Raw genomic sequence first — 13,363 nt, 5'->3', positions numbered from 1 at the left:
CCTCGATGTTGTGCCGAGCAATGATCACCCTACTCAAACCCACGTATCCACCCTATACCCCTAACCCAACAATCCCCCATTAACCTTACTTTTTAGGACACTACGGGCAATTTAGCATGGCCAATCCACTTAACCCGCACATCTTTGGACTGTGGGAGGAAACCGGAGCACCCGGAGGAAACCCACGCACACACGGGGAGGACGTGCAGACTCCACACAGACAGTGACCCAGCCGGGAATCGAACCTGGGACCCTGGAGCTGTGAAGCATTTATGCTAACCACCATGCTACCGTGCTGCCCGTTATTAACAAGGGCGACAGGGTTTGAGAGATAAAAAATCTGGAGAGGAGTATTAAATAAAAACAGATAAGAAATTGAATAAAGAGTTAATGTTCCCAGAAATTGGAGTTCATAAGTTCATAAAATATAGGAGCAGAATTGGGCCATTCGGCCTGTCGAGTCTGCTTCGCCATTCTATCATGGCTGATATGTTCCTTATCTGCTATCGACAATGATGTGGAGATGCTGGCGTTGGACTGGGGTGGGCACAGTAAGAAGTCTTACAGCACCACGTTAAAGTCCAACAGGTTTGTTTCTTATCACTATCTTTCAGAGCACTGCTCCTTCCTCAGGTGAATGAAGAGGTGGGTTCCATAAACACATATATAGACAAATTCAATGATGCAAGATGATACTTTGAATGTGAGTCTTTGCAGGTAGTTAAATCTTTACAGGTCCAGACGGTGTGACTGGAAAGAGGGATAATCACAGGTTAAAGAGGTGTGAATTGTCTCAACCTACAATGTTACAGACCAAGAGCTGGATTGTAAAATCAGCCAGAACAGCTCCTCCCTAGAACACATGACCTAGGAGTAGGCAATTTAGCCTCCCCAGCCTAAACACCCTCAATGTGATCATGGCTGATCCTACCCTATCCACAACTCCTCCGTCCTGCCCGCTCTCCATAATCCTTCAGCCCATTACAAATTAAAAATCTGTCTAACCACTTCTTAAATTTGCTCACTGTCCCAGCATCCACCACACTCTGGGGTAGCGAATTCCACAGATACACAATCCTTTGGGAAAAGTAGTTCTTCCTCAAATCTGTTTTCAATTTTCTACCTCTTATTCTAAGATTATGACCTCTCATCGTAGAACGCCCCACAAGAGGAAGCATCAGCTCCATGTCTACTTCATCCACACCTTTTAACATCTTGTATACCTCAATTGGATCTCCCCACATTCTTCTAAACTCTAGAGAGTATAGACCTAAACTGTTCAATCTCTCCCCATACGACAAACCTCTCATCTCTAGCTATGAAGAAAGGCTGAGTAAATTAGGATTGTTTTCGTTGGAAAGAGGGAGGTTGAGGGGAGACCTGATTGAGGTCTACAAAATTATGAGAGGTATGGACAGGGTGGATAGCAACAAGCTTTTTCCAAGAGTGGGGGTATCAATTACAAGAGGTCACGATTTCAAGGTGAGAGGGGGAAAGTTTAAGGGAGATGTGCGTGGAAAGTTTTTTACGCAGAGGGTGGTGGGTGCCTGGAATGCTTTGCCAGCGGAGGTGGTAGAGGCGGGTACGATAGCATCATTTAAGAGGCATCTGGACAGATATATGAACGGGTGGGGAACAGAGAGAAGTAGACCTTGGTAAATATGCAACAGGTTTAGATAAAGGATCTGGATCGGCGCTGGCTGGGAGGGCCGAAGGGCCTGTTCCTGTGCTGTAATTTTCTTTGTTCTTGTTCTGGAATCAATCTAAACTGAATAAATTAACCTCAGTAAACTATTGGTAAGGATTTTTGGGAATATTTCCCCTGAAAGAATAAAGTGAACAAGGGACCAGAAACAACCACAATCTCACCAGATTTTATTCGTCCATATTAAACTCTGAAAAGAGATGTTAGTTATTCTCAACAACACCACATTCTGAAAACTGCACTAAACCTTTACATTCATGAGAATTATGATCCTGTTCATGCTGGCTTATGGAGATTTCAGGATTTCACTCACTTGAACACAAAGTGGATATTGATCATTTCTGTGTTGTTCCCTTATCTAAAAGACAATGGGAACCTCTGCTGGAGTGCAATCAGATTAAGCTTTCTGCTTTTGGAGACTGAGCCCTACACAATCTGTTCATACAGAGTGGCTGGGGAAAGGTTTACATGTTGTCTGTAATCCCCCCAATCCCCATCAATCACAATGATCCGTTTAACAAACGGATGAGTAAATGACACTCCAATGGAAAGAAGCCGTCTCTACTTCAGGGCAAAAAAAGGTTCCTTTGGACTATGTCAAAATTGACAAGGGAGCTTTCATTACTGTCAGAGAAACAATGCAGTTAGGCATCTTGATGTAATTGTATTTGATTTTACCATTTAAGTCCTCTTACAACCAGAGGGTAATTGTGTGATTCTCCTATAGGTTGAGTGTGAACAGAAGCTAAGTGTGGCCATGCCAGCTCTCAACGATGCAATAACAGCTCTTGACACACTGAAGGCCAGTGATATCACTCTGGTGAAGACCATGCAGAATCCTCCGTCAGGCGTTCGGCTAACACTCACTGCCATTTGCATCTTGAAGGTATCACAAAGCAAAAATAAGCCGGATTTTAACTGGAAAAGGGAATATAGAGCATTTTCAAAAAGTGCAAGTTGCTGTAATCCAGTTGCTGTGGTATCTTTCCTCTGCTGCTGTTGATGAATGTTTGCTCTGTTCATGCTAAAAAATAGTTGTACTCTTTACCTTTCTATCATGCTAAATTCCAGAACTGAACCCCAGAGGTGAGGTGAGAGTGACTGCCCTTGACACTAAGGCAGCATTTGACTGAATATGGCATCAAGGAACCCCAGAAAAACTAGAGTCAATGGGAATCGGGGGGAAACATCTCCACTGGCTGGAGTCATACCTGGCACAAAGGAAGATGGTTATGGTGGTTCGAGGTCAATCACCTCAGCTCCAGGACACCACTGCAGGAGCTCCTCAGGGTAGTGTCCGAGACCCAATCATCTTTGGTTGCTTCATCAATGACCTCACTTCCATCATAAGGTCAGAAGCTGTGCAAATGACTGCACAACATTCACGTCTCCTCAGATAATGGAGCAGTCCATGTCTAAATGTGGCAAGACCTGGACCATATCCAAGCTTGGGCTGATAAGAGGAACGTGACATTGACTGGCATTTTTGTGGCACTAATGTTCATCTCCAACAAGAGAGAATGTAACCATCTCACCTTATCAATGGCATTACCATTCTGAACCCCCAGTGGGGGTGACCATAGCTCAAAACCTTAACAGAACCAGTCATATAAATATTGCAGTTACAAAAGCAGATTAGAGGTTGGGAACCCTGTGGCAAATAATTCACTTCCTGACTCCCCAAAGCATGTCCACCAGCATGTCCCCAAAGCATGTCCACCATCTAGAAGGCTCAAGTGTGAATGACTGTGTTGGAATATTCTCCACTTGCCTGGATGAGTGCAACTCCAACAATCCTCTGGAAGCCACACACCATCCAGGATAAAGCAGCCCGCTTAATTCACATCCCATCCACAAACTCCCTCCACCAACGAAGCACAATCGCAGCCATGTGCACCATCTACACAATGTACGGCAGGAACTCACCAAGGCTTTCAACCGAACCTTCTAAACCCATGATCACGTCCGCCTAGGAGGACAAGGGCAGCAGATGAATGGGAACACCACACGTTCAAGTTGCCCTCCAAGTAACTCCCCATCCAGACTTGGAAATATATTGCCGTTCCTTCACTTGCTAGGTCAAAATCCGAGCAGCACTTTAGGTGTACCTACACCACACAGACTGCAGCATTTCAAGACAGCGGCTCAACTCCCCCTTCTGAAAGGCAATTAGTGATGGGCAATAAATGCTAGTTGAAACAGGGATGGTCACAGTGATGAATTTTAAAAAATAACTATTTTCTTGTTGAAAGAAGAGAATATCTCCTTTGTTCCTCAAAATGTCAGTGCCCGTTGTCTGCACCACCATAAATCCATTTCTTGTTAATGTCACATTAACAGTGGACGCGATTTAATGAAAATGAAACAGAGTCCCATGTCGAGCACGTTTAGCCGGGTGTTTGATGGGGCTGGCAGCACTGAGAGCGACCCCGCTATAAAACAGGACTCCGCTTCATTTTGGGGATTCGGCGAGGAACGCCCTGCCGAGGCTGTACTTAGTCCCTCCACTCGTCAGTGCAGGAAGAGATCTCTAACCCCCCCCCCCCCCCCCCACCGCAGCCTCTCGACCCACCCAACGTCCCAACTCACCTATAAGGGTCATCGAACCTCCCACCCACCGCACCCACCTCATAAGGGCAGGATACCCCCGGGCCCGATAAAAATGCCGCCCAGGCACCTTGGCACTGCCAGGCTGCCACCCTGGCAGTGCTTCTGTGCAGTAAGGCTCATTTGAATATGCATGCTGGAGTTATCCAAGGCAAGGATCTAACCCCCTTGCCTCTGAGACCTGGAGGGAGCGCCGGTTAACACTGTTTTCCACAAATGTTAAAAAGGACGTGACTCATTGGAATTTAGAAGAATGAGAGGTGATCTCATTGAAACATGCAGGATTCTGAATGGGTTTGACAGGGTAAATGTTGAGAGGATGTTTCCCCTCATGGGAGAGTCTGGGACCAGAAGGCATAGTCTCAAAATAAAGGGGTGCCCATTTCAGACTGAGATGAGGAGAAATTCCTTCACAGAGGGTTGTGAATCTTTGGAACTCCTTGCCACAGAGAGCTGTGGGGGCAGAGTCCGTGTGTATATTTAAGGCTGAGATTGATAGATTCTTGATCAGTAAGGGGATCAAGGATTGCAGGGAAAGGGCAGGAAAGTGGACGTGAGGAATGTTGGATCAGTCAGCGGGACAGTGCGACATATGTGCCGTATAATGGCGCACCTGGCACCACGGGGGTATGGGGGAGGACATCCCCTCCTGGTGACCGACAATGTAACCGACCACCCTCTGTCTTCCATGTGATAGCCAGTTACTTATCCAATTGGCCAAATTACCCTCTATCCCACACCTCCTTACTTTCTTCATGAGTAGACCATGGGGGAACCTTATCAAATGCCTTACTAAAATCCATGTATATGACATCAACTGCTCTACCTTCATCTACACACTTAGTTACCTCCTCAAAGCATTCAATCAAATTTGTGAGGCAAGACTTACCCTTCACAAATCCGTGTTGACTATCATGGATTAAGCTGCATCTTTCCAAATAGTCATAAATCCTATCCTTCAGGACCTTTTCCATTAACTTACCAACCACCGAGGGAAGACTAACTGGCCTATAATTACAAGGGTCATTCCTATTCCCTTTCTTGAACAGAAGAACAACATTCGCCACTCTCCAGTCCTCTGGCACTATCCCCGTGGATAGTGAGGACCCAAAGATCAAAGCCAAAGGCTCTGCAATCTCATCCCTTGCCTCCCGAAGAATCCTTGGATATATCCCATCTGGCCCAGGGGACTTGTCGACCTTCAGGTTTTTCAAAATTGGTAATACACCCATCCTCAGAACATCTACCTCCTCCAGCCTACCCGCCTGTATCACACTCTCATCCTCAAAAACATGGCTCCTCTCCTTGTGAACACTGAAGAAAAGTATTCATTCAACGCTTCTCCTATTTCTTCTGACTACATGCACAAGTTCCCACTACTGTCCTTGACCGGCCCTACCCTCACCCTGATCATTCTTTTATTTCTCACAAAGAGTAAAAAGCCTTGGGGTTTTCCTTGACCCGACCCGCCAAGGACTTCTCATGCCCCGTCCTAGCTCTCCTAAGCCCTTTTTTTTAGCTCATTCCTTGCTACCTTGTAACCCTCAAGCGACCCAACTGAACCTTGTTTTCTCATCCTTACATACTCTTCCATTTTCCTCTTGACAAGACGTTCAACTCTTTTGTGAACCATGGTTCCCTCACACAGCCATTTCCTCCCTGCCTGACTGGGACATACCTTTCAAGGACACGCAGTATTTGTTCCTTGAACAAGCTTCACTTTTCGTTTCTGCCTTTCCCTGACAGTTTCTGTTCCCATCCTATGCTCCATAATTCTTGCCTAATCGCATCATAATTACCTCTCCCCCAATTATAAACCTTGCTCTGCCGTATGGCCCTATCCCTCTCCATTACAATAGTGAAAGACACCGAATTGTGGTCACTATCTCCAAAGTGCACTCCCACAAACAAATCTAACACTTGGCCCGGTTCATTACCCAGTACCAAATCCAATGTGGCCCCCCTCTTGTCTGCCTATCCACATTTTGTGTCAGGAAACCCTCCTGCACACACTACAAAAACTGCCCCATCCGAACTGTTAGACCTATAGAGGTTCCAATCAATATTTGGAAAGTTAGTCACCCATGACAACTACCCTGAGACCTCCACACCTATCCATAATCTGTTTTGCAATTTCTTCCTCCACATCTCTATTACTATTTGGGGGCCTATAGAAAACTAACAATGTGACCGCTCCTTTCCTATTTCTAACTTCGGCCCATATTACCTCAGTAGGCAGATCCCCTTCAAACTGCCTTTCTGCAGCCGTTAAACTATCCTTGAATAACAATGTAAGAAGTCTTCAATACCAGGTTAAAGTCCAACAGGTTTGTTTCAAACACTAGCTGTCGAAGCACTGCTCCTTCCTCAGGTGAATGAGGAAGGACCAGTGCTCCGAAAGCTAGTGTTTGAAACAAACCTGTTGGACTTTAACCTGGTGTTGTAAGACTTCTTACTGTGCTCATCCCAGTCCAACGCCGGCATCTCCACATCTTGATTAACAATGCTACTCCTCCACCTCTTTTACCACCTTTCCTACTCTTACTGAAACATCTATACCCCGGAACTTCCAACAACCATTCCTGTCCCTGTTCTAACCATGTCTCCGTAATGGCCACAACATCGTAGTCCCAAGTACCAATCCGCGCTCCCAAGTTCACCATCCTTATTCCAGATGCTCCTTGCTTTGAAGTAGACACACTTCAACCCACCTTCCTGTCTGCCGGTACACTCCTGCGATCTTGATACTCTCCTCAGTACCTCACTACTCTCAACGCTGGCTTCTGGACTACAGCTCATTTTCCCAGCCCCCTGACAAATTAGTTTAAACCCCCCAATTATCCACGTACTTGAAACCCTCCCTCCTACACCATTCCTGCAGCCACGTGTTTATCTGCACTCTCTCCCTGTTCCTCACCTCACTAGCACGTGGCACCGGCAACAAACCAGAGATGACAACATGGTTTGTCCTGGCTCTCAGCTTCCACCCTAGCTCCCTAAATTCCTGTTTTAAATCCCCGTCCCTTCTCTTACCCATGTCGCTGGTACCGATGTGTACCACGACTTGTGACTGTTCCCCATCCCCCTTAAGGATTCTGAAAACACGGTCCGAGACGTCACGGACCCTGGCACCCGGGAGGCAACATACCATCTGTGAGTCTCTTTCGCTGCCACAGAACCGTCTATCTGTCCCTCTAACTATCGAGTCCCCAATAACTATTGTTCTCCTGCTCTCCCTCCTTCCCTTCTGAGCCACAGGGACGGACTCAGTGCTGGAGATCTGTTCACCGTGGCTCACCCCTTGTCGGTCGTCCCCCTCAACAGTATCCAAAATGGTATACTTGTTACTGAGGGGAACGACCACAGAGGATCCCTGCACTGACTGCTTCCTCCCAGCCCCCCTCAGCGTCACCCATCTATCTTCATTGTTCAGAGTAACTACATCCCTGAAGCTACTATCTATGACCACCTCTGCCTCCCGAATGATCTGAAGTTCATCCAGCTCCAGCTCCAGTTCCCTAATGAGGTTTCTGAGGAGCTGGAGATGGGTGCACTTCCCACAGGTGAAATCAGCAGGGACACTGACGTTGTCCCTCACCTCAAACATTCTGCAGGAGGAACATTGCACTGCCTTCCCTGCCATCCCCTCTAGATAAAAAAAGAAAAAGAAAGAGCTTACCTGTTATTCTCTACCCCTTAGGTTAAAGGAGCTGGAAGGGTGGGGGACACTACAAGTGTAGTGTCTCGGGTTTAGGAACTGCCCAACTTAAATACAGGTAAAACTAAAACACTTAACCAGCAACCACTGCGCCCCACACAAGAACAGCAATCAGCTGTTATGGGCCTGCGCAAACAATTCAAATCTTTACTACTTATCCAGCAGTCACTCTGTCCTCACTCCAACCAGATTCAGGTGGAAACTCCCAACCGTAAGTTTTTTAAAAATTTACTCCCCTTCTCAGCAAGCATTCACTCAGCAACCACTGCGCCCCGCACGATAACACCTCGGGGAAAAGAAAAATTACTTACCAGTCACCAACTAATCACTTACCCGCTGGCTGTGACGTCGCGGTTCAACTTCTTTCTACTTCTACCTGCCCTCGAGTCTCCCTCTTTATCTTTACTCGGCTGGGATCCTTACAGTGATTGTTTTTTTGGTTAGAGGAGGAGGTAGGGAGGGAAACACTGAGGAAGTGTTTGGGGTTAATTGTCACTTGACAACAGCTCCTCCACAAACCACCTTCAAGATACAGTGACCGCAATGCACTGATGCAAATTTTCACCGTAACAGCCAATCAGCAGCTCCGCTCTACTGCTCTCTGCTGGATGCTTGCTTTCCCTTGAACACGGAGGGTGTCTTGCTCAGGTACACGTTATGGATGCAGTGACCGCAATGCACTAATGCAAATTTTCCCCGCAACAGCCAATCAGCAGCTCCGCTCTACTGCCCTCTGCATGTCGTCCTATGAGCAAGTGGGCCGGTCTTCACAAACCAAAACTCCGTTGGTGTGTGACCATCAGCTGCGCGTCATTCATGTCTGCGCCCGATACACCTTCACCCTGGCACACCTAACGGTTCCCAACATCTTTGAGAAGCACCTCCCGGCTGAGGGGTTCGCTCCTGGACAAAAGGAGCTATCTGCTGCGGTTGTGGCTGGTGACGCCTATCCGTACACCACAGACCGACACAGAGATCCGCTACAACAACCCTCATGCCGCGACCAGGCGTGTGATTGAGCAGTGCTTCGGCAACCTGAAGATGTCTGGACTGCTCTGGAGGGGCCCTCCCATATCGCGATAGACGGGTCTCCCACATCGTGGTGGGCTGCACAACGTCCTCCACAACATCGTGCAGCAGAGGGCGACAGGCTGGAGGAGGAGGATGAATCCAGGCCTGGTCCAACTAGGAGAATGCTGGGCAGGGTGAAGATTGGCAGGACATGGGGCCCAGGCAGGCACAGAAAGCCACACGTGTGTTCCTGAGCCGGTACGCACGAGACACTCTAATCACCTCCAGGTTCACCGACTTGTGAGCCTGGCCAGAGGCACAAACATCCTGTCCCGCCCCTGCCCTGGCCTACCCACCCACTCCCTTGAGCACCCTCCCCCTTCCCCCTTGCAACCCCCTCCGTGATAGGCCCTGGATTGGCAGTAACAGCGGGTCTGGTCCATGGGATGGATGATGATGATGACCCATTCTGCAATGAGCTCTGCTCCACGTTGTTCGTTATTTGATGACATCTTCCTTCCTGCCCACGGTAGCATTTTCTTTGTCCACCTGGGTGAACCCTGCATGCAAGCTGGCCATTCCATCACTCAATCTCACCGTACGCTTGGGGTGGCGGAGGTGGGATGGCGGGGGAGAGTGAGTCGGGTATGGGGTGGAGAGGGATGTCGGTGGGGCACCGGTGCAGTGAGCACTGGCTGAACTGGGATCCCTGGCCAAAGCCACTCCTAGCGTTCGCCCAACTCCCTCCCGCGGCCCCTCTGCAGCCAGCCCAACCCGCAGCACCCTCACACCCTCCTGACAGAGCACTGAGGCAGGTGAAGCATTATGACCAGGTGTTTATTGTGCAATGGTGAATTTATATGTACAGGTTTGTGCCCTAGCCCCTAACGCTCCCTGTGTGCTGCACTCATGCCAACTTAACTGGTGCCTAACGTTTTGGCCTTACAGGCCCTAACGCGATGTTTCGGTGGATCACCAGGTGGTACATCAGGAGTGGAGGTGGACTGCTGCGTTTCCCGCCCTGTGACCTGGGTTTGCCGATCATCTTCTGAGACAACCTGGAGGTCAGATGTCTGAGGTGGCATGGTGTTGCTCTGTGCTGCCCGCTGCCCATCAGATGTGCCAGGGGCAGGAGGTGGGGGGGGGGGGGGGGGGGGTGAGAGAGTCTGCGATGCTGTGATGTTCCGGGGAGTCACTGGCACGAGCCCCATCACCACCTCCTCCTGGACCCCTGACTACTCCTTGGGATGGGGGTGCAAGCGGAGATAACCCTGAGGCTCACCCGACAGCTGGCACTGCCAGCCCTGGAGGGCCTTTCCCGTCTCAACCAGAGTTCCCGGCTCTGTGTCAGCATCTCCACCATCGATTGAACCGCCCTTTCCAGAACCGCGAAAGCCGTCCGGAGGGCAGCTGGTCCCTGGGATCAGGCCGTGTCTGTCCAGCCCCTCAGGGGTTATTATCTCCACCTGATGTACCGCAGCATGTGTGTGATGTGCACCAGATAGTGCGCCAGGAGCCTCTTCGCTAAAGTGCCCAACCGAGATGAATGTCTGTGGGATGTTTGAGGGTGTTGGAGACAGTTCTATCGTGAAGTGAGTATCTTCACCGGACTGGTGTTCCAGGGTGTCGGGGGCTGTGGTCCAAGGGCTCTCGTCGCTGTCCATTTCCTCTTCCTCTCTGCTATCCCCTAAGGGTTGGGGGCGGAGGGTACCAGAAGGGCCCACCTTGTCACCAGGTGATCCTGCAAGACACAAGACATGTCGCATAGTTGTAATGCGGATTGGGGTGGTGGTTGGTGGTAGAAGGGGGTTGAGCGGGCAGGGTGGTGGTGGTGGAGGAGCGAGGGTGTAGGGGTGGTGATGTGCGGGTAGTGGTGATGGAAGTGGGGGGGGGGGGTTGGTTTGCAGATCTGGCAGTCCCGCTCCGGTACTTTCCCTCTCCCGGCGGTTGTGAGCCATCCAGGTTAGGTAGATTGGCCATTCTAAATTACTCCTTAGTGTCCAAGAGGTTAGGTGGGGTTACTGGGATAGAATGGAGGCATGGGCTTAAATAGGGTGCTCTTTCCAAGGGCCGGTGTAGACTTGATGGGCTGACTGGTCTCCTGTACTGTAAATTCTATGATCTAAAAGGAGTTGATTAACTGATTTATCTAAGTAGGACTTTCAAATAGGGATTGAATCATGCACCCAGATGTCTACCTCTCTCAGAGTGTCTGACTCCTTTCCCCAGAATATAGTTTGCTTGCGTCAGTATTCATATCTTCATCCTCCAGATTGTCAGAAATAATTAATAAGAGAAAGAAATCCAGTCTTTTCCAAATGATTTGTGCTCCGGGTTTGTCTTAAGGAAAACTTTAGTAAAGACATGGGAGTTCACACCAAGTTAACCAAGGTACACTGCCTGGTAGATCCCTACCAAGTTTCTCTCTGGTGGGTGCCTTACTGGCCAATCTTTTATACATGGGTTAATACGTGGGCAGCACGGTAGCCTTGTGGATAGCACAATTGCTTCACAACTCCAGGGTCCCAGGTTCGATTCCAGCTTGGGTCACTGTCTGTGTGGAGTCTGCACATCCTCCCCGTGTGTGCGTGGGTTTCCTCCGGGTGCTCGGGTTTCCTCCCACAGTCCAAAGATGTGCAGGTTAGGTGGATTGGCCGTGATAAATTGCCCTTAGGGTCCAAAATTGCCCTTAGTGTTGGGTGGGGTTGCTGGGTTATGGGGATAGAGTGGAGGTGTTAACCTTGGGTAGGGTGCTCTTTCCAAGAGCCGGTGCAGACTCGATGGGCCGAATGGCCTCCTTCTGCACTGCAAATTCTATGATAATTCTATGAATTGAGATAACCCACCCCTAGTGGGGGAGCTTGTACTCCGCAAGGAGCACGGGGAAGACGATCATTCACGGCCCGTAGGTTCCGTGCGGGATATTACAAAACCTTTCAGCGAAATTGGCCATTAAACGACACGAGGCCTCGCAATAGCGGAGGTCTAATATATAAATGGCGTGTGACTGTTTGATTCCCCATCCCCCGCCCTCCTGTGAGTGATAACAAATAGTGTCACACAAGGCCCATGATCGGGTTTAATCATTTTAAACAAATGCAGTTATCTGATTAGCTTTTCTCTCCCTACTTCAGGGAATTAAACCTGAGAAAAAAGTAGACACAAATGGGAAAAGTACAGATGATTACTGGCTGTCTGCAAAGAAGATGCTGAGTGACAGGAAGTTCCTGGAATCACTGAAGGTAAGTCATCGTGACTCACAGTTTAGTTGGATTTCTGAGATTATACAGATCTTTGCCCCTTCCTTTTTCTGCTTATTGAACTCACTGTGAGTAGTATATTTGTGCCATTCGGTGCTCGTGTCAAAGGCACTCCAGACACAGTGTGGACCAGCTAATCTCCCTAAAACAGGCTGGAATTGCTGAGGCTCTGTTTGCGTTTGATAAGGTTCCCCACGGTAGGCTATTGCAGAAAATAAGGAAGTATGGAATTGAAGGTGATTTAGCGGTTTGGATCAGTAATTGGCTAGCTGAAAGAAGACAGAGGGTGGTGGTTGATGGCAAATGTTCATCCTGGAGTTCAGTTACTAGTGGTGTACCGCAAGGATCTGTTTTGGGGCCACTGCTGTTTGTCATTTTTATAAATGACCTGGAAGAGGGTGTAGAAGGATGGGTTAGTAAATTTGCAGATGACACGAAGGTCGGTGGAGTTGTGGATAGTGCTGAAGGATGTTATAGGATACAGAGGGACATAGATAAGCTGCAGAGCTGGGCTGAGAGGTGGCAGATGGAGTTTAATGCGGAAAAGTGTGAGGTGGTTCACTTTGGAAGGAGTAACAGGAATGCAGAGTACTGGGCTAATGGTAAGATTCTTGGTAGTGTAGATGAACAGAGAGATCTCGGCATCCAGGTACATAAATCCTTGAAAGTTGCCACCCAGGTTAATAGGGCTGTTAAGAAGGCATATGGTGTGCTAGCCTTTATAAGCAGGGGGATTGAGTTTCGGAACCACAGGGTCATGCTGCAGCTGTACATAACTCTGGTGCGGCCACACCTGGAGTACTGCGTGCAGTTCTGGTCACCACATTATAGGAAGGATGTGGAAGCTTTGGAAAGGGTTCAGAGGAGATTTACTAGGATGTTGCCTGGTATGGAGGGAAGGTCTTACGAGGAAAGGCTCAGGGAATTGAGGTTGTTTTCGTTAGAGAGGAGAAGGCTGAGAGGTGACTTAATAGAGACATATAAGATAGTCAGAGGGTTAGATAGGGTGGACAGTGAGAGTCTTTTTCCTCGGATGGTGATGACCAACACGAGGGGACATAG

At 48.7% G+C, this 13,363-nt stretch overlaps 1 protein-coding gene across 1 annotated transcript in view; it reads left to right on the top strand.

The window, feature by feature from the left end:
- The window catches only part of LOC119973221 (dynein heavy chain 3, axonemal-like), a 714,697-nt gene that overhangs the window by 493,476 nt on the left and 207,858 nt on the right, over window positions 1-13,363 (top strand). Inside the window, exons 45-46 of the mRNA XM_038810887.1 lie at window positions 2,433-2,591; window positions 12,176-12,283. Of these exons, the coding sequence (XP_038666815.1) occupies window positions 2,433-2,591; window positions 12,176-12,283 (267 nt within the window). The remainder of the gene's footprint in view (window positions 1-2,432; window positions 2,592-12,175; window positions 12,284-13,363) is intronic.

This window comes from Scyliorhinus canicula, chromosome 11 (assembly GCF_902713615.1).
Source record: "Scyliorhinus canicula chromosome 11, sScyCan1.1, whole genome shotgun sequence".
Lineage (NCBI taxonomy): Eukaryota > Metazoa > Chordata > Chondrichthyes > Carcharhiniformes > Scyliorhinidae > Scyliorhinus > Scyliorhinus canicula.
The sequence above is the reverse complement of the archived record's forward strand: the minus strand, read 5'-3'. Positions and strand labels throughout refer to the sequence as shown.